We start from the raw sequence: 26288 nt of genomic DNA on the forward strand, positions 1-26288 counted from the left end.
ATGGTCAGGTATCTGGCATCCTTAAGCAGCCATCTTTTAATTGTGCCTCCCCAGGTCTGTGGACCTATCTTCCCTACTCTGTTTCTTCCACACTTCGTAATGTGTACTCTAGCCTCTACTTGAATTTCTATTCACTTCTTAGCTCTTGGCAGTGTAGCTCTCTGTCCATGCCACTCTAGTGAAGTCTGATTTCAGGTAATGATAATGGCTTAGTGATAATTTTTACTGTTTGAATTTGCAAGGTTTCTATGAATAAATAATATTTTAAGTGATAACATTGTTATAAAATAACCATTTTGGCATATTCATCATGTATAATTAATATGTAATCATTACTTTTATAGCTGAGATTTTATCTAGCCTCTTATGCGGTTGCCTGAAAAATGGCATGAGGTCAGTTTTGGCCAATAAGAAATTTTTAGTTATTATCTGAGAATGAATTTCTCATCAGTAAACTAACTACTTTTTGGCCATTTTCAAGTGATTTAGCATGTTTTTGTTTATTTTATGCCATGGGATCAATAGCTAGCCTTAATTTTGAACTTAAAATGTGTTAGATATTACTTAGGCAACTTCAATCTGAACTAAGCTTTCTTTTTTAAAAAAATTATTTTATTGAAATGTAGTTGATTTACAATGGGTTTATTTCTACTGTACAGCAAAGTGATTCTACTATACATATATATATAGTGTTTTTCATATTCCTTTCCATTATGGTTTATTATAGGATACTGAATATAGTTCCCTGTGCTATATAATAGGACCTTGTTGTTTATTGATTCTATATACAATAGTTTGCATCTGCTGATACCAACTCCCCAATCCATCCCCCTTCCCCCTTGGCAACCACAAGTCTGTTATATCTGTGAGTCTGTTTCTGTGAATTAAACTTTCTTTTTTTTTTTGAATTAAACTTTCTTAATCATCTTTTTATCTTTTTATATGTTTATGGCATTAAAAAACCTCTTTAGCCAGATAAATCTGAATAAGTTTTTATCATTATAATTCTGATACATAAAATTGTATAGTATCCTATATGACAGTGTGGCTTTTTACACCTGTATAAAAATTTGTTTTCAGTGTGTTTCTGTGGAGCTTGTTGTAGAAGAAATATTTATGTGACCCTTGCTAAATGCATATAAATCTGCAGTTTTAGTTCACAGCTTATTATATCCAACCCAACAATGTGTCACTTTAAGAAGTTAATGATTAGAGGTAGTCAGAGCCAAACAGAAGCAGTTCTGATAATTTCTAAGAATTCAGGGTCCTTTCTTTGAGAGTACTTTGTTTTTTTAAAGTGTATTTTAAAAATATTTATTTATTTATTTATTTTTGGATGCATCGGGTCTTTGTTGCTATGCAAGGGCTTTCTCTAGTTGCATCGAGCGGGGGGTGGGGTGGGGGGGCTACTCTTCTTTGTGGTGCGCGGGCTTCTCATTGCGGTGGCTTCTTTTGTCGTGGAGAGCAGGCTCAATAGTTGTGGCGCATTTGCTCCACAGCATTTGGGATCCTCCCGGACCAGCGCTCGAACCTGTGTCCCCTGCTTTGGCATGCGGATTCTTAACCACTGCGCCAACAGGGAAGTCCCATCTTTGGGAGTACTGTTGAGAAGCCGATGGTTTTCTTTACTCTTTAAGGCTCTATGAATTACATTGTTCTAGTTTTTTCTGGCTTTCTTAAGGATACCTTTTGTGAATCTCTGCCCTGTCCTCTTCCTCAAATTTTTGTCATGAGAATAAGAATGAGATCTTTATTTTTCTTAACATAGTCTCATTTCTGTTCCTTCTGTTGTTTCTCACTTGATACCATAGAGTTTCCTGAAGCACAGGATTTCCTGATGCCATTGTGAAAGATCATCCTCAGTTCATAAGGTATATATGACATTTAAATTTTGAAACTCGAAGGTTTCTGCATTTAGAAAGGTTTTTGAAGGTACTTCACTGAGTTCCTGAAAAAGGGCATTTATATAAAGCGGCATATCTGGCAACCAAATATGAATAGAGAAAACATAATTGAAGGGAAGAAAAAAACAGCTTTGGATTTAGCAGTGTAGGTCACATCATGACCATGTAGGATCTTAACATAATTTGGGAAGAACAAGTAGTTGAATTTTTTGTTCCAGTTTATTTTTTCAAGCCCTAAAATGTCTTTCATAAAGATTTTTTAAAACTAAAAGTACTAAAATCAAGCTTATACAGCTGTAACTTTTTGTCTTTTCAGCTCTTAGAAATGTAAAACTGTTGTTAGTGTGTGCCTGTGGGGCAGCTACTGTTACCACTTCACACTGGTTTTTAGACTTCTAATTCTTGTAGCATACATTACTCTGGAGTGATAGTACTCCTTCAGTAGTACTGAATGTAGAATGCTGTACAAAAGGAGAATGTAAAAGTTGTTTATTTAGCATAGCCCATAATTTAGAAAAGTTTTATAGAACTTGACCTTTAATTCTGTAAATGTTCATTTAGAACTTTGAACTATTATCTCTTACAAAAATCTTATTTGTCAGCATAATCTTTTCCTTTATATTGCTTTATCAACAGTGGACATTTGATCAAATTATTAATCTACGATTCAGCTTCCTCTGAATTGTTTCAGAGGTGTTTTAGGTTAGGAGATATTCTTCTAGTAAGGATCATTTGATCTTTGCCTTCTTAGTCTTTAATAATTCAGGCTTTAAAGGATTTTTATAAGAAATAAAAGTTTTGTGGTGGTTCTTTTGGGACAGATTTCCTACAAAGTAGAAAATAATTCATTTGGCTTTCTAGTAAGGGAGTTGTTCATAACCTAAAGATGTAAAGCTGTTTAATTTTTCTAGCAATCCATTGATAGGTATTGGTATTGATATTGTGTGACAAATTTAAATAAAGTTTACTTTTGTACGTGTTTTATAAACCAGATGTGAATTATTAATCTTAAAGTTTACTTCAATAAAGAGTGCTTCAGGTGAACTTTTCATTTTTATTCAACTTTTCAGTCGATATTTCCATTTCTGAGTTTTGATTTTTATATAGCTTTAAAAAAAATCTAGAGAATTATATGCTTTAGTAAGCGTAGTTCTTAAGTACTGTTTTTAATTAACTCTTTTCTAGCCTTTCTAAAGTAAAAACTTGTATTAACAGGGTGAATTCTAGCAGCTTTGAAATGTCCAACAGATCACTTTCTGTTCCAAAAGTTAGAATGTTTTGCTAAGTCAGATGAAGCTTGTTATTTAACATGCTGATTTGTGTTATAGTCAACACATTCCCTAGATACTTTGCTCACAATACTGCTGGAAAATACCCAAGACTTTAGTGTTTTCAAATAAATGTTTTGTGAGTACCTGAGACAGCAGGTTTATTTTTTGGAGCTTTACAATTTGTGGTGGTTCATTTATATGAAAAGGTTTCTTACATGAGATGTTTTAGTGTCAGTAATTTCCTGGATATAATACTGGTAAAATGACCTGCTTAATGATATAGGTATTAAAATGTCCAATGAAGAGTTAAACTTACTATTCACACTAAAAACTTATTTTCTAGTGCACCCTGTCTTTTATTTCTAAGAAGACATGCTGTTTTGTCTTTTATAAATATGCACTTTAAACCAAGTAAGTGAAAAATGGAAGTGTAACTAGATACTGCTTTTTATTGCCTGAATATTGCTAGTCATATAGTTCCATTTTCTAATTCCTATTGTAGAGCCTTGTATAGACTAGTACTAAGGTTCTCTGTCTTTCAAGAATGAGAAGACCTTTTTAGTTGAATTTATTGGACCACATAGTGAAATATTAATTTTAGTCTCTGTTGATTGAAGGAATTGCATAATGACCCAAAGCTCCAAAAACCAATGTGAATTAAGTAATACTTTTTTTTTTTTTTTTTTAATTTTTGGCTGCGTTGAGTCTTCGTTGCTGCGAGCGGGCTTTCTCTAGTTGCGGCGAGCGGGGACTACTCTTCGTTGCTGTGTGCAGACTTCTCATTGCAGTGGCTTCTCTTGTTGCGGAGCACAGGCTTTAGGTGCGCGAGCTTCAGTAGTTGTGGCTCGCGGGCTCTAGAGCTCAGGCTCAGTAGTTGTGGCTCACTGGCTTAGTTGCTCCGTGGTGTGTGGGATCTTACCGGACAAGGCTTGAACCCGTGTCCCCTGCACTGGCAGGCAGATTCTTAACCACTGCGCCACCAGGGAAGTCCCAAAGTAATACTTTTAAATGAAAAGATTTCCTCTCACTGTTTATGAAAACCTTTTTTTAAAAAATTAGTGCTGGCATGTGATCCCACGGACTTGCTCTGTGCCTGAGAATTCTGGATTTTAGGTGATCTGGGCCATGCCTAAGATATTCAGCAGTTCATTCCCAAATGAGTAACCCTTGAAGAGCAGCCTTGTGCAAGAAAAACATTATTTTATGCCTGTCACTCATATACTTTTTTTTCTGTTTAATTTGTGACTTGACAAAAATTCTAACCTACAGAAAATTTACAAGAATAGTACAAAGAATTCCTCTATATATTTTTCACCTAGCTTCTTCAAATGTTAACATTTTACACCATTTGCATTTACCTTTTCTCTCTACATCTGTATTTTTTTCCTTCAACTTTTTGTAAGTTGCAGACTTGACTTCCGTATACACCTGATTTTTTTCCTAAAAGCAAAGACTGTTTTGTTTTATGTCTATGTTTTCTGTAATCTGAAAAGTTTCTCAGTCTTTGTGTTGTTTCCTGATATTGACATTTTGAAGAATACTGCCAGTTATTCTGTGGAATGGCTCTCAATTTGGATGTTTGTTTTCTTGTTCTTGGACGTATCACAGTGACGTGTATTCCTCTCAGTACATCATACCAGGAGGCATATGATGTTGATATATCCCGTTACAAGTGATTTTAACATTGATCACTTGGTTAAGGTGGCATCTGCCAGTTTCTTCCTTTTGATTCGTATGTATCTTGTGGGAATGTACTTTGAAATGTATGGCCATGAAGGGTCTTGCAAGCTAACAAATTAGCCATGGCTGCTGGCAGAAGATAGACTCTGAGGTCAGAGCTAAAGGACTTTCGTACTCAGCGATAGTGGTAGTCAGTGTGTCAGTATTTCCTGTTTCCCCAGTTCAGTTCCCACAGGGTGCTGTAAACAGGGCCCGGTGACTCCTGCACAAGAGGAGTTGCGCTCCAGGAGGGGAACCCCAGGTTTAGGAAACTTTTGTAAGGGGCAGTGAGCCTGCCTGACATGCGCCCAAGAAGGAGTCATTATCTTTTGTTATCCTGGACATGAAACAACCTGCCCTTTGCTCAGGAGAAAGACGCTATCTCTACCTTCAAGGCTGTTCAATATACAAATATCCTTGAAAGGAGACTGCAGAACAAAGGCATTCAGTGTCCCTGCTTGCAAGACATGGAGAAACACGAGAGATCCATGGTGAATTGTCTCCCAACAATAATATCCTGTTATTCTTGAAACTTTCACCCACTAGGTTTTGTTTGTTTTTTTTCCTTAAATTTTACTGGAGTATAGTTGATTTACAATGTTGTGTTAGTTTCAGGTGTACAGCAGAGTGATTCGGTTATACATATACATATATTCATTCTTTTTCTCACCTGCTAGTTTTTGCATCCATTGATAATTCTTGTTTGAATCAATTATTATGATTGTTGCCAAATAGTTAATTTTTAATTCCATCATTCCTTTATGTTTATTAATTGCTTTTCCCTCTTTCCTGACTTATTCTCCATGTCCCTTACTCATGCCCTCTAGGATAACTTCCCAAGTAAACTACCTGAATGCAGGCCTTTTTATAAGAGTCTACATTTAAGGGAACTTGGGCTAAGTCACAAGGTACCTCAAACTCAGCATGTCTAAAATTGAGTTAATTTTTCCTCTCTCATTTCTCCTTAGAAAATTTTTTTTTTTTTTGTTAACATTTGGCTATCAGGTTTTCAAGCCAGAAACATGTTTTTATTAATTCCTTCCTTCCTTCACTCGTCACCAAGTTCTGTGGTTCTGTCTCCTAGCTACCTATAGCTAACTATTGGTAATCAGTACTCTTATTCTATTACTACTGCTTTTGCTTGGGCTCTGATCAACTATTATCTGGATTATCACCCTAGTCTTTCAACTGTTGTTTCCATTTTTTTTGGCCATGCTGAGCGACATTTGAGATCTTAGTTCCCCAACCAGGGATTGAACTCCTGTCCCCTGCAGTGGAAGCGCAGAGTCTTGACCACTGGACCACCAGGGAAGTCCTCCATTATTGTTTCTTTCCAGTTTATCTGTCACAAATTTGCCTGAGTAATCTTTCTAAAATACAAATATGATTATATTGATTTTTCTATTTAAAACCCTTCAGAGGCACCTCATAGCTCCTTACTATGGAAGACAAAGTTCTTCATGATCTTTCTTTTTAAGGTTGTCTTTCTTCTTCTCAAGGATCATCTTTTTACTCCAGCTGCCCTCTCCACTGGCTGCAAGTTACGTTCTAGAGCAGAGCTTGGCATATTTTCTTAAATGGGTAGATGGGAAATATTTTAGGCTTTGCAAGTGGCATATGATCCCTGTTGCATGCTTTTTTTTAAACCTTTAAAATATAAAAACCATTCTTAGCTCGTGGGCCATACAAAAATAGTCTGGGTTGGAGTTGACTAACCATAATTTGTGGGCCCCTCTTCTAGCCAAATAAAGCTAATGTCATATTTTTCATTAGTCTCTGCTCTTTTATGTGCTATTGGTTTGTGCTATTGGACTATCCCTCCTAAATAGCAGGCTTCTTCTCATCATCCTTCAAAATTTAGCACGGATTAACTTCTTACTGAATACTTCAGTGCTCCTTCAGGGCATATGTTAATCATCCCCTTTACTTTGCTGCCTGTGTGCTTCACACATCCTTATGTTACTGCCCTCATTAGTGATGTAGTTATGTGTATACATGTGTTTGCCTCTTGCTAGAAGGAGCTCATTGATGAAAAACATACTTCATTGCTAAATCTTCCTGCTCCTAAATGTCTTTACTTGATTTGAATTGAAAGAAAAATTTAAAAATTGAAAGAAAAATGGGATGAAATAGTGTATGGCTGATTGAATACGCTAATAAAATATATCTAAAATGGTTATATTTTTCTAACTTTTAAAAATACAACTAATTAAAGAGGTTATTCTATTCTCTGGTAGATTTTTTCTCCTTCTTTATTTAAAAATTAATGTAAATTTAGGCTATGAAAGTACAGAGAGTAGTAGTAGAACCAACTCCTATGCAGCTGCCACCGTGGGTGCAAAATAGTTCCTGCAGTTGAAGTCCCTCCTTTTCCTTTTCTTCCTGGCATGTTTATCATTTCTATGCATGATTTTATACTTTTACCACATACTTAACTATACCTAAAACTGCAATATCGTTTTGTCTGCTGCTGACTTTAAAATAAATGATACACGCTGTTTTGCAACTTGTTTCTTGTTCTACAGTGTTGTTTTGAGATTTATCCATGTTGATATATATATAATTTCAGTTAATTCATTTTGCTGCATGTCTTTTATTCTAACATGCACAATTTTTCCCATGTTTAACATCTTTGAAATTATGATACATCTTAATCAGTGTCTTACTTTTATAATTGGTATTTTTTCTTTTTTTGTGGTACATAACTGTATGGTGACTGTGCTATAAGCCACAGTCATTGTGTATGTTGTATGAAAAAGCCATGCTGGGCTTCCCTGGTGGCGCAGTGGTTGAGAGTCCACCTGCCGATGCAGGGGACACGGGTTCGTGCCCTGGTCCAGGAAGATCCCACATGCCGCAGAGCGGCTAGGCCCATAAGCCATGGCCGCTGAGCCAGCATGTCCGGAGCCTGTGCTCCGCAACGAGAGAGGCCACGACAGTGAGAGGCCCACATAACGCAAAAAAAAAAAAAAAAAAAAAAAAAAAGCCACGCTACTATATCCATCCCTTTTCTGACAATTAGGTTATTTCAAAATTTTATCATTGTGCTGCAGTGAACATTATTTTACCTGTTTTGTTGTACTTACGTGTGAGAGCTTCTCCAGGTAGGGTATGTACCTGGGAGAAGACTTGCTAGATTATAGACCACATCCATTTTCAGCCTTGCTTTCTAAAGTGGTTGTACTTCTTACCCTACCTAGTCTATAAGAGTCTCTGCTGCCCTGTTCCTCTTCAGCATTGGGTGTTGTCCTACCTTTTGTCAGCCTGATGGATTTAAAATGGCATCTTCCTGTAGTTTTAATTAGTATTTTTCTTATTACTAATGAGGTTGAAAAATTTTTTTAAAAAGCCTTTTGGCTTCTATTTCCTTACCTGTGAATTGCCAGCTCATACCTTCTACCCATTTTTTACTGTGTTTTACTAAACACACTATGACTTCTTTAGATCTTGTCAGTTATGTATGTTGCCAGTGTCTTCTCCGTATCTGTGGCTTATCTTTACTGTATCATTTGATAAATAATAGTTTTAAGTTTTAGTCAAGTCACATTTTCCAATCTCTTCCTCTTATAGTTTGTGCTTTTTGTATCTTGTTTAAAGAAAACCTTTCTTCCTATCAGAGGTTTGTGGTTTGTTAAAAATGTAACATAAATTTTAAACTGAAAGGGAAAGATTCCTCCCCTCCCCCCTTTTATATTTATCTTCTAGAAGGAAATTCTAGCACCTCAGTTGGAGAATAATTAGAGCCTGTGGGTGTGAAATTGTTTAAATGTAATGAGGGACAAATATAGCATTATAAACTTCTCATGATAAATTCACAGGTGGTCATTATAGGATAAAAATTTGGGAAATCACTAACTGGAGACAAGTTTTGTGTCTTGTGTGTGTATTTTTTTTTAATTAGTGAAGAACTCTCTGTTTGGATGGGGTAGGGTGAAGTGGGTAAACATACCAAAGTGAAGCAGATAGTTATCTGTTCAGTCCATGCAAGATGTAAAGGAGTTATAAATGGCTTTACCTTTGTAGGCTGTACATGTTAAAGAACAAATAAGGAGTGACTATATTTTGGATAAACTAACTTGATTATTTAAAAAATAGTATCCCAGAATTTGAATGTACAAGTGAAAATTTATGAAAGAGTTTTCCATTGGATTTAATTAACAATTCTTCCATTTCTTCCACAAAATATGATGTTTCTTTGATGTTGTCAGAAAAAACATTGGTAGGTTCATATGTATTTTATTATCATAAATTAAAGTTTGGGTACTAATGAAGGTATCTAGACTTTTCTTTTCCCTCAAGTAATTGAATCTTTAAACTTCAAACTTGCAACCTGAGAACGAGGCCAACCATCTGTTGTCAGGGATAAGTATGGTAAAGGTAGAATTAAAATATATGAAAACATTGTTTGATAATCACAGTGGATGTAGCTATGAGACATTAAAAAAGTGAATTTGATGTAACTTTCATAGATTATTAACTCATTTGTCATTTGAATAATACGTTGAAAATTAGGTCAGTTAGTAGGAATTTAAACTTCAGCCCAAATAATACAGCTGTTGGTTAAAGGTTTTCATTTGTGCTATCACCATAATTATTTCAGGAGCTGATTTTTTTGGGAAATATATACAACAAACTAACGTTAATTTAAAGTTATATTTATGAATTAATCCAAGATAAAATGGTTAAAGGGGCATCACAGTAACAAATACTTGTGCAATTTATAGCTTTGTTCAGTCACTCTAAGTAAAAGTGTGATATTTGTGTTTAACATTCTTCTCTATATTTGATGCCTTTCAGTTTTAAAACTCTTAAGAAAAATGTCCTTTTATCCCTCAATAAAATGATGACAAATTTTCAGTTGAAACAGACATGAAATTCTGATATTGTTTGCATTGTGTCCAGTTACAAGTATCAAAAAAATGATTCTGAATGAAACTTTATTGTAATGTCTTAATATCCTTTGAAAATATTCATGTGCCTGAAAATATTTTAAAAATGGAAAAAATGAAGCTTTTTCTAAGTATATTCATGAAAGCAAAATCTTTAAGTCTGTGGATAAACCAAGCTGGAACAATCTATTATTTACATGAAACTAGATTATGGACAGTATTGTTACCTTGAAGATTTCCTTCTATCTCCTTTGATCTCTTTGCTTGTCAGACCTTATGAATCCAAGACATAGTCATTTGTACAGAAATTAGAGTTGTGATAAAACTGGTGTTTTCAATATCCTATAAAAAATAAGTGAAAAGATTTGAGACTATAATAGCTTGAGGCTTTCTTTATTCATTTAACTCTGTGCTAGACTTTGTGAGGAATGCAGAAGTAGTGTAAGAACGGCATCATTTCTCTTTGGCCCACTACCTAGATGAAGTAGGTTGACCCTGCTGTTTTGCAAAAGATTTTCTGCAGTTTTTTAAAATTAATTAATTAATTTTTGGCTGTGTTGGGTCTTTGTTGCTGTGCGTGGGCTTTCTGTAGTTGCAGTGAGAGGGGGCTACTCCTTGTGGTGTGCGGGCTTCTCATTGTCATGGCTTCTTGTTGTGGAGCACGGGCTCTAGGCACACAGGTTTCAGTAGTTGTGGCACGCGGGCTCAGTAGTTGTGGCTCGCAGGCTCTAGAGCTCAGGCTCAGTAGTTGTGGCACACGGGCTTAGTTGTTCCGCGGCATGTGGGATCTTCCCAGACCAGGGCTCGAACCCGTGTCCCTTACATTGGCAGGCAGATTCTTAACCACTGCGCCACCAGGGAAGCCCAAGATTTTCTGCAGTTTTGAAAGTCATTCTAATGATGTGCAAACCTCCTTTCTTAGAATGACTAAATTACTTCATTTGCATGTGTTATTAATAAAAATGCTTTTGTGAAGACCACCTTCCCCAAAGTACTTTTACTGAAAAAGTTTTGCCCTTTAATACTACCTCCCCTAAAGTGCTTCATTTCTTCAAAGTTCATCATACCTGAAATGTTTCAGGAAAAGGATTGAGAGCTACTGTATTCAGATTTAGAATTTTGGGTTCTTTTGCTCTTAAGCATCTTTAAAAATATTTTTGTGTGTTACATAAGAGAAATGTTAATTTTGAATCTATTTTACTAGAAGGAGAGGAACTAGAATTTAGCAAGGAATATTGGGAGTTTGTGTGGTGGGAGATAATCAGAAAGAGATGGTAGATCAAAGGAAGAGATAATATTTTGAGGACAGAATGTGAAGTACTGTGTTGATATGGGCAGGTCAGATCTTGGGGTTTAATTGAGCTGAGGGAAGGAAAGAGGATTATGAGAGGTGACTGGATCCAATAAAGACCAGAATAGGATGATGAGGACTTGGTAGTAGGTCAAGAAGCACTGGCTTGTGTGTGGGGGGTGGTGGTGTTATTGTTTTATTTGTTTTTTAGCATGCTCACTGAGTTTTTACAAAGTACATTTCAGTCGTTTTGTCTTATGCTAATCATAGCATGCCGAAAGACAGTTGTAATCATTGCTGAAAGGCAATTAACGTGTATTTGTGTGATTTGACTAAAAACACATTATTCCATTAGTGAATTTAGTACTACTCTAGCTGTGTAGACATGATACCATTACTGTTTCACACAGGATGATTCTTTAGCTCTTAGCTTTGAAGCTGGTAGATTAAAGGTGAATTTGTACATTTTACCTGATAAAGGGGTCTCAACTTTATATTTGTTTCCTGTTCCATTCTATCTCCCTTTAAAGAGTGGTAATAAGTTCACTTTTGAAAGTGAACTGTACTTGTGTCTACTTATTTTAGTATAGCCTGGAAACAGAGTTGATGGGTGTGTTCAGAAAAGAAATCTTAATGCAGGGTTTTATGTAACAGAATCAGTCGTTTACCTTGATCTAGTGTAGCTGTTTGCTGATTTCCAGTTGAATGAAAATATTCCCTAAGGTAATGTTCATTGAGCTGACTTTTTTGTTTGTTGTACTGACAAGTCTTTTTTTTTTTTTAATTGTGTAGTACGGGCTGTGTATTTAATGTTTTGGTCTTTTATCCCTGTTTATTATGAGATAATCTTTTAGTGCCCTGAGCCTCTCTTTAGTTAAAGGAAACCTTTTTCCTGTGTTTTTAAAAGGGTTTTGTTTTGTTTTGATTTATTTCTTCTTGTAGATCTTTAGAAATCTTCAGTACTGATCACATTTCCTTTTTTGTATCTTAATTAAAAAAAAAAAGTTATTTATTTATTTATTTTTGGCTGCATTGGGTCTTCATTGCTGCCCGTGGGCTTTCTCTAGTTGTCGCGAGCGAGGACTACTCTTCTCATTGCGGTGGCTTCTCTTGTTGTGGAGCGTGGGCTCTAGGCACGTGGGCTTCAGTAGTTGTGGCGTGTGGGCTCCAGAGTACAGGCTCAGTAGTTGTGGTGCACGGACTTAGTTGCTCTGCCACATGTGGGATCCTCCGGACCAGGGCTCGAACCCATGTCTCCTGCATTGGCAGGCGGATTCTTAGCCACTGCACCACCAGGGAAGTCCCTAAAACATGATGTTTTTAGTAATTTAATAATTTCTATACTTTTCAGTGATGGTCTGAAAGAAGGGGGTTTGTTCAGTAATCACTTGGGAATGGGTTTCTGTAGAGCTTAGTCTTAAGTGTAATGTTTAATATTCATCGATAACTCAAATGAAAAAATACAAAGTTTACGTGTTATAGCTACTGATGACATCAAGCTCTAGGTGTTAGTGCAGCCAGTATTGATGAAGAATTAGATTGAAAAAAATGGAGATTTGAAAACCACAGTAAGATACCCCTTCATACCCATTAGGATGGCTATTGTTAAAAAAGAAGAAAGAAGAAAATAACAAGCATTGGCAGGGATGTGGAGAAATTGGAACCCTTGTGCACTACTGGTTGGAGTGTAAAATGGTGTAGCTGCTATGGAAAACAGTCTAGTGATTCCTCAAATTAAAAATGGAATTACCGGGCTTCCCTGGTGGCACAGTGGTTGAGAGTCCACCTGCTGATGCAGGGGACACGAGTTCGTGCCCTGGTCTGGGAAGATCCCACATGCCGCGGAGCAGCTAGGCCCGTGAGCCATGGCCACTGAGCCTGCGCGTCCGGAGCCTGTGCTCTGCAACAGGAGAGGCCACAACAGTGAGAGGCCCGTGTACCGCAAAAAAAAAAAAAAAAAAAAATGGAATTACCATGGTAATTCCCTGGTGGACCAGTGGTTAGGACTCTGCACTTTCACTGCCAAGCTCACGGGTTCGATCCCTGGTTGGGGAACTAAGATCCTGTAACCCGTGTGGTGCGGCCTAAAACAAAACAAAGCAAAAAACAAAGGAATTACCGTATAATCCAGCAATTCCGCTTCTGGCTATATATACAAAAGAATTGCAAACAGGGTCTTGCAGAGATGTTTGTACATCCATGTTCACAGCTGCATTAGTCACAATAGTTGAATGGTGGAAGCAACCCAAATACCTTTTGATGACTGAATGGATAAACAAAATATGGCATAAACATGCAATGGGAAATTACTTAGCATTAAAAAGGAAGGAGATTCTGACACATGCTGCAACATGGATGAACCTTGAAGACATGCTGAGTGGAATAAGCCAGTTATAAAGGGACAAATATTGTATAATTAAACTTATAGGAGGTACCTAGAATAGTCAAATTTGTAGATACAGAGTGTAGAAAGGTGGTTGCCAGGGGCTAGTGGGAGGGGACAATGGACAGTTGTTTTAGTTTTAGTTTTCAGAGTGGGGGGGAAAGTTCTGGAGGTGGAAAATGGTGATGGTTGCACAACAGTGTGAATGACCTTAATGCCACTGACCTGTGCACTTAAAAATGATAAATTTTATGTTATGTATGTATATTTTACCACAGTGTTTTAAGGAAAAAAAAGTTTAAAAATTGAGATTTGAACAAGTAGAAGAAGAAAGTTGAGTGAGGAGAATGCAAGGCATTATTTACCTTTAATTAAATGTATTTGTGATATCACAGGATATTTTAAAGAAGAACCTGATTATATATAGGGCTATGTATAAGTTTGGCAGAAAATGATCCAGAACTTTGATATTGGCTAATAAATTGAATGTAAGATAGTCTAAGTATTTCTATCTCTGCTACCTCCCTCTGTTTTCAGAAGGCCTGATATTATGTGTATTAAGAAAAAAAAAAAAGAAGAAACCATATCTTTATGGTTAGTGGTGGTTTAGTTATCAACATTGGTTACATTGCTGTTTTGGTAATTGTAACAGGATGTGAAGAATTTGAATAGAATTCAGATGAGTCTTAAAGTTTTTTACAGGCTTGGAAAAATAAGGCCTGTTAAAGTACCTGAGATTATTAAGCCTGAGGAATGGAAACTTAACGGTTGCTCTGACAGGTGTCTTTTTTTTTTTTAAATAAATTTATTTATTTTATTTATTTATTTTTGGCTGCATTGGGTCTTCATTGCTGTGCATGGGCTTTCTCCAGTTGAGATGAGCGGGGGTTACTCTTCGTTGCGGTGCGCAGGCTTCTTAATTGCGGTGGCTTCTTTGTTGCGGAGCGTGGGCACTGTGAGCCTGGGCTTCTGTAATTGCAGCACACGGGCTGAGTAGTTGTGGCTCATCATGGGCTTAGTTGTTCCACAGCATGTGGGATCTTCCCGGACCAGGGCTCGAACCCTTGTCCCCTGAATTGGCAGGTGGATTCTTAACCACTGTGCCACCAGGGAAGTCCCTAACAGGAGTCTTGACTGTCCTTGGAGTGATTTTATAGGCAGTTCCAGCTCACAAAAGGGTGGTATTTCAAAACTTCATTTCTTAGTCAGTTGGTAAGAACAAATGATAAAGTCATGAAATATAACTGCAGAGGTATAACAGTATATATTGCAATGAAAAATAATAGGAAATATGTAGTATTGTACTGATTCAGTGTTTTGGACTCTGGACTTAGCAGCTTCTCGGAGTACTAACTATACTCTGTAAAATCCATAAACACCAAATATAAGATACTCAGGTCATGAGTTAATCTGATGGAGGGTGGGAGAAGGGAAAGACTTAATATCTGTGGTAGGGAGTCACAGTAGTCAAGTTAATTAGTAATTTAGAGTTCTTTTCTTGTGGTCTGTTATAACAACTGTCTCCAGCATTACCCCCTCACCCACTTCTTCTTATGTGCTATGTAAATTATGTGACATTCCTACCCCGTGTTTATTTTCTGAAGTTTTCTTTGAGGTTGGTCCCACAGAGTACAGTGGTTGGTGAGGGGTAATTACTTTTTCTAAGCTTCCTTTAGTTGGCCCTGGTTGGAACCTTTGGGCTGTTTGCCTTCCAGCTTGGCATGTTGGAAAAGAAAAGGTGGGGACAGTTGGATTCAGAAATTGCAGTCGTTTTGTTTTGTTTTTTTAATGTATTTATTTATTATTTATTTATGTCTGTGTTGGGTCTTTGTTTCTGTGCATGGGCTTTCTCTAGTTGCGGCAAGCGGGGGCCACTCTTCATCGCGGCGCGCAGGCCTGTCACTATCGCAGCCTCTGTTGTTGCGGAGCACAGACTCCAGATGCGCAGGCTCAGTAATCGTGGCTCACGGGCCCAGTTGCTCCGCGGCATGTGGGATCTTCCCAGACCAGGGCTCGAACCTGTGTCCCCTGCATTGGCAGGCAGATTCTGAACCACTGTGCCACCAGGGAAGCCCCAAGAAATGCAGTAGTGTTTTTTTAAAAAAAAATCTCTAGGTCAATTACTTGGATCTCAGCTGTTGTTCACATAACACCTTTATTTAACATGGCATGGATTGGCTTAGCATGGTATGCATTTTATTCCCTAGGACTTCATCCTGATTTTTCAGACTTGAGGGCCCTGAAGTGGTAGGACTTGAATTTGCCTAGGGTTTTGTACAGATGAGATCATTGGTTCTCAGTAGTGTGAATAGTTAGTGTGAATCTGTCAATAAATGGCCTTGAGAACTTGTATACATACAGATACCTGAACCTCACCACAGATTTACTGAATCAGAATTTTTCTGGAGTTTTAAATACATGTTTACTTAAGTTTTTGTTTTTAAACATTTTTTAAAAATTATTTATTTATTTTGTCTGTGCAGGGTCTTAGTGTGGCACACAGGATCTTTGTTGTGGCATGTTTAGTTGCGGTATGTGGGATCTTGAGTACAGCATGCATACTTCTTAGTTGCAGCATGTGGACTCTTAGTTGCAGCATGCGAACTCTTAGTTGCGCCATGTGTGTGGGATCTAGTTCCTTAACCGGGGATTGAACCCGGGCCCCTGCATTGGGAGTGTGGAGTCTTACCCACTGGACCACCAGGGAAGTCCCTTACTTAACTTTTTATTAAGGAAAAATGTATACATATTCAAAAGTAGATAGGATAGTATAATGAACCCCTTTTTATTCACTATCAAGCTCCAATGATGAATAATTTATGGCTAATTTCATTTTATCTATATCCCCATCCACTTTATCTGTTATTTTGAAGCATATCCCAGATATATTATTTCATCTTGAAATTGTTTCATCTGTATGTTTTAATAGGTTTCCCAGATGATTAAAAAACTTTTTTGAACAGGTAACACAGGTACATAGTAAAAAATAAGGTGGTAAAAAGGACATACAGTGTAAAGTCAATCTTTCTCATTGCCCCCAGTATTCTTGTTATTCTTCTCTAAGGCGGAGAAACCTACAGCTTCTTTATGTATGTACACAAATAAATGTATGTGCAAAAATATTGATAATATAATTCCCCTTATTAATTAAACACACGTGGTAATATCTGTTGTAAAGTACACATTTTTCTGAATTTTGCCTTTTTCATGTAACAATATTATCTTGGGAATCAGGTTATAGCAGGGTAAAAAGATTGTTTTCATTGTTTTTTTTTAAGACTCTGGTTGGTCTGTGTATCAAAGTGTATCTAACTGATGCCTTTTGGATGGATGCTTAGGTTGTTTCCAGTGTTGTGTTTCTTTACAAACAGTGCTGCATGACTGTCTTGTACTGTATCTGAGTTATCTGATTCTTGATCAGAGAACATATCCATTTGCAATTTTGTTAGGTATTGCCAAATTTCTTTCCCACCATCTATGAATGGTATGTAGGGTTCTCCAGGCTCACCAGTTCCATTTTAAAAATGATTTTCATGTGTCTCCTGTTTATGTTCATGTTCTTCTTTAAATCCATCAGTATATTTATAAGAGCTGTTTTAGAAACTCGTTTGTGAGTTTCATCATCTGTCATTGTGTCTGTTTCTATGGGTGTGGGTCACAGACGTGCTTTGAAATAAGGAGAATCATGATAATGTTAAGTTGTTGAAGATGAGGTTGGGGAGCTTCACAGTGTTAAGTGAGTTAGAGAGTGAGCTTGATATATGCTTAGAAGGAGTTTTTGATGTGGCTTGGCCTCATTAAAAAGATGATAATTGGTGGAGTTTTGAAACCTCCCCTGAGTAAAAGTATAGAATAGATGCCAACAAGATTTTAAGAAAATGGATGAAAAGGTTTGGAACTCCAGGATTTCAATTTACGATTTTCTCTTACACATTGAACAACAAATCTTAATTTGTGTAATGAGGTTTTGTAGCTGATTTCTTGCCAAAGCCAGGTCAACTTAGGAAAGTGGTAGGTTGTAACAAGAATTGTTTATGAAGTTGAAGGAGGCATAAATTTATGCCTTTTACCTGAAGGGGCATTGTATTTTCCTGCTCCTTTTACTACACCCTAGCTGTGTGACTTTGAACCAATTACCTAGTCCCTCTGAGCTTTAGTTTCCTTAACAGCAAATTGGTACTAAGTAAAATACTGCAAATAAAGCATTTGTTAAACTGTTGCATAGTAGGTGGTAGCTCTTATTATTTTAAATATTATATATAATTACATATAGTGATGGCAATCTGTTGTTTTTGAGTTAAAGAATTGATGTTTGATTTGTTAAAATGGTAGGAGACTGCCCAGAATATGATACAGATTTTTAAATTGTGGAAAATGGAAATATTTTGAAGTTAATTCAACCAACCAACATTTATTGAAAACCAACTCTATATTATGAGCACTTTGTTTCAGATCTAGTGTGAAAGACTGTTGTATGTGCTGACAGTTACAGTGTAATGTCAGGCATGTCATATCATGAATGCTAATTAAAGGAATATGTAAGCTTCTACGAGAGCACTGAATACCCAATTCTGCCTGGAGGGTGAGTGTGGGTGTTCCAGGCAAGGCTTCATCAAGAAGGTGTTGTACAATGGAATATTACTCAGCCATTAAAAAGAACGAAATAATGCCATTTGCAGCAACATAGATGGACCTGAAAATTGTCATACTGAGTGAAGTAAGTCAGAAATAGAAAGAGAAATATCATAAGATATCGCTTACATGTGGAATCTTAAAAAAAAAAAAGATGAACTTATTTACAAAACAGAAACAGACTCACAGACTTAGAGAATGAACTTATGATTGCCAGGGGGGAATGGGTAGTTAGGGAGTTTGGGATTGACATGTATAAACTGCTATATTTAAAATGGATAACCAACAAGGACCTACTGTATAGCACAGGGAACACTGCTCAATATTATGTAACAGCATAAATAGGAAAAGAATTTGAAAAAGAATAGATACATGTATAACCGAATCACTTTGCTGTAAACCTGAAACTAACACAACATTGTTAATCAACTATACTCCAATATAAAATAGAAAGTCTAAAAAAAAAAAAAAAGGTATTGTCTCAGGAATTCCCTGGCGGTCCAGTGGTTAGGATTCAGTGCTTTCACTGCTGAGGGCCTGGGTTCAATCCCTGGTTGGAGGACTAAGATCCCACAAGCCAGAAAAAGAAAAAAAATGTATCACTTTGATTTGAATGTAAAGGAGTTTGCTACAAGGGTGGATGTGGAAAATGACGTTAAGTAAAGAGGACATTGTGAAAACGAACTCTATCTGGCTTACATACTTATTTTTACAATTGATTTTTTTTTCTCCCTGAGGCAGTTCTGGAGCTTTAGGTTTATGGAATGTAACTACATTTATGTAATATATAATTTCGGTTTTGGTCATTGGTTCATAAATGATATATTGGTAATAGAATGTTTTACTTTTGCCAAATGTGTACAGTTTAAGGATCTGTACCTTTTCTTTTGGAGGGAAAATGGTTGGTACAGTTCTTAGGGCATATCTTGGCCATTGTAGCTTAGCAGTAAATATTTATTGATTAAATGAATGCACTCAGCTGTTTAGTCCCGACCTTTCATGCAATACACAAAATATCTGAAGTACTAAGTAACTAAAATGGAGCATTGAAAATGTTTTTCTCCTCCAAGGGGAAAAAATCTTAATGGAATTTAACTATTTTTATAAATTATGGACTTGATCCTTAAATGTTTTCTTCATGAGATTTAAAAAATTAAATTTTTGTAGCTAACATGGCCGTTTTTTTCTTTTGCAGGTATGGCCTCACAAGTCTTGGTCTACCCACCGTATATTTATCAAACTCAGTCAAGTGCCTTTTGTAGTGTGAAGAAACTCAAAGTAGAGCCAAGCAGTTGTGTATTCCAGGAAAGAAACTATCCACGGACCTATGTGAATGGTAGAAACGTTGGAAATTCTCATCCTCCCACGAAGGGTAGTGCTTTTCAGACAAAAATACCATTTAACAGACCTCGAGGACACAACCTTTCATTGCAGACAAGTGCTGTTGTTTTAAAAAGCACTGCGGGTGCTACAAAGGTTATAGCAGCTCAGGCGCAGCAAACTCAAGTGGAGGCACCTCAGATTGGGGCGTGGCGACACAGGTTGAATTTCCTAGAAGGCCCCCAGCGATGTGGATTGAAGCGCAAGAGTGAGGAGTTGGATAATCATAGCGCAATGCAGATTGTGGATGAGTTGTCCATACTTCCTGCAATGTTGCAAACCAACATGGGAAATCCAGTGACAGTTGTGACAGCTACCACAGGAACAAAACAGAATTGTACCACTGGAGAAGGTGACTATCAGTTAGTACAGCATGAAGTCTTATGCTCCATGAAAAATACTTACGAAGTCCTTGATTTTCTTGGTCGAGGCACTTTTGGCCAGGTAGTCAAATGCTGGAAAAGAGGGACAAATGAAATTGTAGCAATCAAAATTTTGAAGAACCACCCTTCTTATGCACGTCAAGGTCAGATAGAAGTGAGCATATTAGCAAGGCTCAGTACTGAAAATGCTGATGAATATAACTTTGTACGAGCTTATGAATGCTTTCAGCACCGTAACCATACTTGTTTAGTCTTTGAGATGCTGGAACAAAACTTGTATGACTTTCTGAAACAAAATAAGTTCAGTCCTCTGCCACTAAAAGTAATTCGACCCATTCTTCAGCAAGTGGCCACTGCACTGAAAAAATTGAAAAGTCTTGGTTTAATTCACGCAGACCTCAAACCAGAGAATATTATGTTGGTGGATCCTGTTCGACAGCCATATAGGGTTAAAGTAATAGACTTTGGGTCTGCCAGTCACGTATCAAAGACTGTTTGTTCAACATATCTGCAATCTCGGTACTACAGGTAGGTGACAACTATTTTTTGGTTATTTGATAAATGTTGAATTTTTGCTGAATGAAATAATTTTGTGTGTGTATGTGGTGAAAAAGACTGCTTCGGATAAATAGAGATCAAGATAAGTTCAGTTTAGGCTTGAGGTTTTAAAAATCTAGGCATACATAAAAAGGAACGAAATTGAGTTATTTGTGGTGAGGTGGATGGACCTAGAGACCATCATACAGAGTAAAGTAAGTCAGAAAGAGAAAAACAAATACCGTATGCTAACACATATATATGGAATCTAAAAAAACAGAAGGTTCTGAAGAACCTAGGGGCAGGACAGGAATAAAGACACAGACGTAGAGAATGGACACAGGTGGGGAAGGGGAAGCTGGGATGAAGTGAGAGAGTGGCATGGACATATATACACTACCAGATGTAAAATAGATTGCTAGTGGGAAGCAGCCGCATAGCACAGGGAGATCAGCTCGTGACCACCTAGAGGGGTGGGATAGGGAGGGTGGGAGGGAGATGCAAGAGGGAGGGGATATGGGGATATATGTATATGTATAGCTGATTCACTTTGTTGTATAGTAAAAACTAACACAACATTATGAAGCAATTATACTCCAAAAACGATGTAAAGAAAACCCCCCAAAACACAAGAGAAGGCAGGAAAAGAAACAAAGGACAGAGGGAACAAGTGAACTCATATTAAAAAGAAAAAAATTTAGGCATAAAATCTGCTCAAGCAGAATAGAAATTGCTACTGCAAAGTTCTGTGCTAAAGACATTGGTTATTTTTATTGTTAATAGAGGACCTGAAGGAATAATAGGTGATCAGTGATGATTAAGCAGAAGTCTAAATATTGAGAAAGGGTTTATAGTAATTTTTGTACATATCTTTGGGCACTTTTCAGCACTTAAGAGAGCTAGCTTTTTAATGACACATCTGATGTAACTGAACATTTAGAAGTTACAAAAATTCAGATTAGTGATTTTAAGATTTAAACACACTTCTGCGGCTGCCACAAATGTTCAGGCCACTTTTTCATAACAAGTTTTATTATGGTCTTTCCATATATGCTTTAGGTAAATGTTGTTTTGGTGTTGGTGCTATGGGTGGAATTTGAAGAAGAAAATAATTTCTGTGTACTACAGCCTAGAGTACAATAGATGGTCTTGAGGGTAGCTAATGATTACTATGATTCAAAATATTGTCTTTAGTTTGTAAATGTTTTTGAATTCATAGTATTTTTTTAAATTTATTTTTGGCTGCGTTGGGTCTTCGTTGCTGTGCGCGGGCTTTCTCTAGTTGCAATGAGTGGGGGCTACTCTTCATTGCAGTGCGTGAGCTTCCCATTGCGGTGGCTTCTCTCGTTGGCGGAGCACGGGCTCTAGGCGTGCGCGCTTAGCAGTTGTGGCTCATGGGCTCTAGAGTGCAGTCTCAGTAGTTGTGACGCACGGGCTTAGTTGCTCGGCGGCATGTGGGATCTTCCCTGACCAGGGCTGGAACCTGTGTCCCCTGCATTGGCAGGCGGATTCTTAACCACTGCACCACCAGGGAGGTCCCTGAATTCATAGTCTTATAATTTTGGGAAATTCTTTTCATTTCAGCCTAAATGAGTTTATGATCTTGGTGTATCCTGGAGCCCCACGAGCCCCAGCACAGTGGGCAGATATAGGATCTGCCAATATTGGCCATTATTAATAAGTTAGTAAATAGATGAACACATGCAGTTTATTGTTGGAAATTGTTAGAACATGAGGATTATATATTTAGGCCCAACACGGGGTAGTTATTTTCTGGTATTGCATCTGCCTTTGTACTATACCTGTCACCCTGATTAGCTTCTTGCAAATATATGCCTTAGTACCCAGGACAAGATAAAGCAGAAATTAGCTACTACAAAAATCAGCTCCAAACATATGTTCTACCATTAATAGTTTATCAGAAGGAAACCCACATTTATGTCACTTGGTGATAATTAAGTTTACTAAAATATATGTTAGAAATTAGGAATACAGCCTAATTTACCCTTTATATTCCCGATGTTATAATTTTTAGTATTACAGTGCTAGATACTGTTCTTAAAACCTTTTTTTTTTATTTAAAAAATTTGTTTTTAATTTATTTTTATTTTCTGGCTGTGTTGGGTCTTTGTTGCTGTGCGCAGGCTTTTCTCTAGTTGAGGCGAGCGGGGGCTGCTCTTCGCTGCGGTGTGTGGGCTTCTCGTTGAGGTGGCTTCTCTTGTTGCAGAGCGTGGACTCTAGGCACGTGGGCTTTAGTAGTTGGCAGCACGTGGGCTCAGTAGTTGCGTATGCATGCCCTAGAGTGCGTGGGTTTCAGTAGTTGTGCCATGCGGGCTCAGTAGTTGTGGCTCTTGGGCTCTAGAGCGCAGGCTCAGTAGTTGTGCCACATGGGCTTAGTTGCTTGCAGCATGTGGGGTCTTCCTGGACCAGGGATTGAACCCGTGTTCCCTGCATTGGCAGGCGGATTGTTAACCACTACGCCACCAGGGAAGTCCCTTAAAACCTTCTGGATGGTTTAAAAGGTATTGTAGTGTGGCACTGTAGTGAGTCTTAATTGACATCTCCTGTAATTAGATTTATTTGATCCTCTGTGCTCTTGAGAGTTTTTTTTTCAATTTAATGTAACACAAGATTAGCTTTTAGTTAATATTTTTCTGGAAAAGTTATTTTAATATCTGATTTAACAGCATGAGAGGAATGGCGTTATTTCCCTCTTGCCTTTGTATTCTGTGGATTCTGTCTTAGGAGCTTTTAGAAGTCAGCTAGCATATTATATAAACCCCCAGGCTCCAGCTGCTTGGGCTCTATTTTTAGTTCACTTGTTAGTAAATGACTTCATTATATTTGGGTCCTGCATTATTCGGCATATCAGATTTAGTTATGTGTGATACCTAGACTCCTTTTCTTTATTTGAAATCTTTTGGATGAGAGTAAAAAAGAGCTTCATTTTTTATACTTGAGATGATCTGTTTGTTAAATGTTTCAAGAGAGTAAAGGAAATCCTTTAAAAAGCAGTCTAAGACACTAAATATTTTATGATACTGGTTTTTAGCATTAGGTCTTTGCACAAATATTAGCCTCTTTTGGGAATAGAAAAATAAGCTATGAATAACTGCTAAGTACAACTAGTAGTTTCTAATTTGTTTTTATACTACATTTCAAGTAAATAATTTACCTGAATTTCAGAAGCTATACAGTTGCTAAATTACACGTTCTGTGTTTAGATAAAAAAAAAAAAAATGAGGCTCTTATTTGTAAAAACAGTAGTTGGTGTTTCTTGGATAAAAAAATTAAAAAATGGAGTTTATGTCAGTTGGATGAAGAGTTAGAAGAGTTTGTAAATATTATGGTAGATTGGTGAAAATGTAATGTAGCCCTTAATCAGCTAGTGTTTTTTTTTAAATTATTTTATTTCATTTATTTTTGGCTGCATTGGGTCTTTGTTGCTGTGCACAGACTTTCTCTAGTTGTGGCGAGCGGGGGCTACTCTTCGTTGAGGTGTGTAGGCTTCTCATTGCAGTGGCTTCTCTTGTTGTGGAGCATGGGCTCTAGGCGCACGGGCTTCAGTAATTGTGGCACGTGGGCTCAGTAGTTGTGGCTTGTGGGCTCTAGAGCACAGGCTCAGTAGTTGTGGCACATGGGCTCTAGAGTGCAGGCTCAGTAGTTGTGGCACACGGGCTTAGTTGCTCCACGGCATGTGGGATCTTCCCGGACCAGGGCTTGAACCCGTGTCCCCTGCATTGGCAGGAGGATTCTTAACCACTGCGCCACCAGGGAAGTCGTCAGCTAGTGTTTTAATGTCTAGTATAATTTTGCATAAAAATAGCAGGTAATCATTATTTTTCAGTATTTGTACTTTTTATTTGGAGCTTTGTCAATTCTGCCTTAGTTTTTTTTTTTAATACTTATTTGTTTATTTAAGGCTGCATTGGATCTTTTTTTTTGAATTTTATTTAATTTTTTTATACAGCAGGTTCTTATTAGTTATCCATTTTATACATATTAGTGTATATATGTCAATCCCAGTCTCCCAATTCATCACACTGCATTGGGTCTTAGTTGCGGCATGCGGGATCTTTCGTTGCAGTGCATGGGTTTCTCTCTAGTTGTGGTGTGTGGGCTCAGTAGTTGCAGCGTGCAGGCTCCAGAGTGTGCAGGCTCAGTATTTGTGGTGCATGGGCTTTCTAGTTGTGGCATGCAGGCTCCAGGGCGTGTGGGCTCTGTAGTTGTGGTGCAGGGGCTCAGTAGTTGCAGCACAGGCTTAGTTGCCCCACGTGGGCTTAGTTGCCCCATGGCATGTGGGATCTTAGTTCCGTGACCAGGGATTGAACCCAGTCCCGTGCATTGGAAAGCAGATTCTCAACCACTGGACCACGAGGGAAGTCCCTCTGCCTTAGTTTTTGTTATAAACCTCATTAGGCAATAAGCAGAGGTGTCTCATACTTGATTTTTTTTTTACTCTTTGTTTAAAATAGATTGTATTTAAAAAATGAGGGACTTCCCTGGTGGTGCAGTGGTTAAGAATCTGCCTGCCAATGCAGGGGACACGGGTTCGAGGCCTGGTCTGGGAAGATCCCACATGCCGTGGAGCAACTAAGCCCGTGCGCCACAACTCCTGAGTTTGCGCTCTAGAGCCTGAGAGCCACAGCTACTGAGTCCACGTGCCACAACTACCGAAGCCTGTGTGCTCTAGGGCCTGTGCTCCGCAACAAGAGAAGCCACCTCAATGAGAAGCCCGCGTACTGCAATGAAGAGTAGCCCCCGCTCGCTGCAACTAGAGAAAGCCCGTGTGGAGCAACGAAGACCCAGCGTAGCTAAAAAAATAAATAAAATAAAAAGAGAAAAAAAAATTTTTTTAAATTGCTAAAAAAAAAAAAAGAAGAAAGCAGGAAGTGAAACTTACCAAATTAAATATTTTTGAGCCAATCACAGTGGGAATACACATAGCCCAGGTTCCAAAGTAAACGATTTGCATTTAAACACAGATTCATGTGTTATTCTATTTTTTTGAACTGTGCAACACAGAAGCATAGTAGGGATATCTTAAAATAGACAGCGGATTGTGGCCAGAAATTGTTGACTACTATAGATGGTGAGGCTGTCTAGCTCTTGTAGTGATATAAGCCAGAAGTACATGCTAAGGGCATTGATTTGCTCAAGGTCAGCATGTTCTAAATTCAGCTGCTTGAGTATGGTTTCTGTCAAGAACACGTAGGGCTCTTGAATGCATAAAAGGTTTTAGCAGCAGAAGGTGCTGTATTTATGAGGTGTGGTGGCAACATTCAGGTCATAAATATCTTTTTCTTCTTTTTTAAATATAGAATTTTAGCCTGTGGTTCTGAGTCATTTCAGAGCATAGAGACAGGAAAGTGGGCTGGAAAGTAACCTGTATAGCGGTTGTATTCTTTGCTACTTATTTTTAGCGTTAGTTGTTGTTGAAGTAAATGCTGCTCTTTTCCATGTGACAGTTGACAAAGAGATATGTAATGGTAAAAAACAATTCAAGCTTATCAGTTTTGGTTTAGGGCATTCCCAACCCCTCATGCCTTTTTAGACCCTGAAGTATCAAAGACAAAGTTCCTGTAACAAAGTTAAGGCACACAGAATGACCCATAAAAAAATAACTAGTATTTTATATAGGGTACTTTATAATAACAGAAGATTGTGTATGTGTACTGCATCCTTTTTTCAAGTGCTTCTACATATAATTCCTAGTTTGTTTCTCATGTCTCAGTCTCTGTGTTCTTAGATAGACGCTTGGTGGAATTCCTATTTAAGAAATAGAAAACTGAGGCTTATACAGTTCGCACAGGTACAAGTTTACAATGCAAGATTAACACAATTTTTGTTGAGCCCTTTTTGTGTGCTGGCATTGTGCTAGGTGCTAGGGATACAGATA

General features: G+C 37.6%; 1 protein-coding gene across 3 annotated transcripts in view; it reads left to right on the forward strand.

The window, feature by feature from the left end:
- The window catches only part of HIPK3 (homeodomain interacting protein kinase 3), a 96350-nt gene that overhangs the window by 9050 nt on the left and 61012 nt on the right, over positions 1-26288 (forward strand). For all 3 annotated transcript variants that reach the window (XM_082659440.1, XM_082659442.1, XM_082659441.1), the window contains exon 2: positions 19285-20380. In XM_082659440.1, coding sequence (XP_082515566.1) covers positions 19287-20380 — 1094 coding nt within the window. In that variant the 5' untranslated portion in view covers positions 19285-19286. The remainder of the gene's footprint in view (positions 1-19284; positions 20381-26288) is intronic.

This window comes from Grampus griseus, assembly GCF_964374135.1.
Source record: "Grampus griseus genome assembly, chromosome: 8".
Lineage (NCBI taxonomy): Eukaryota > Metazoa > Chordata > Mammalia > Artiodactyla > Delphinidae > Grampus > Grampus griseus.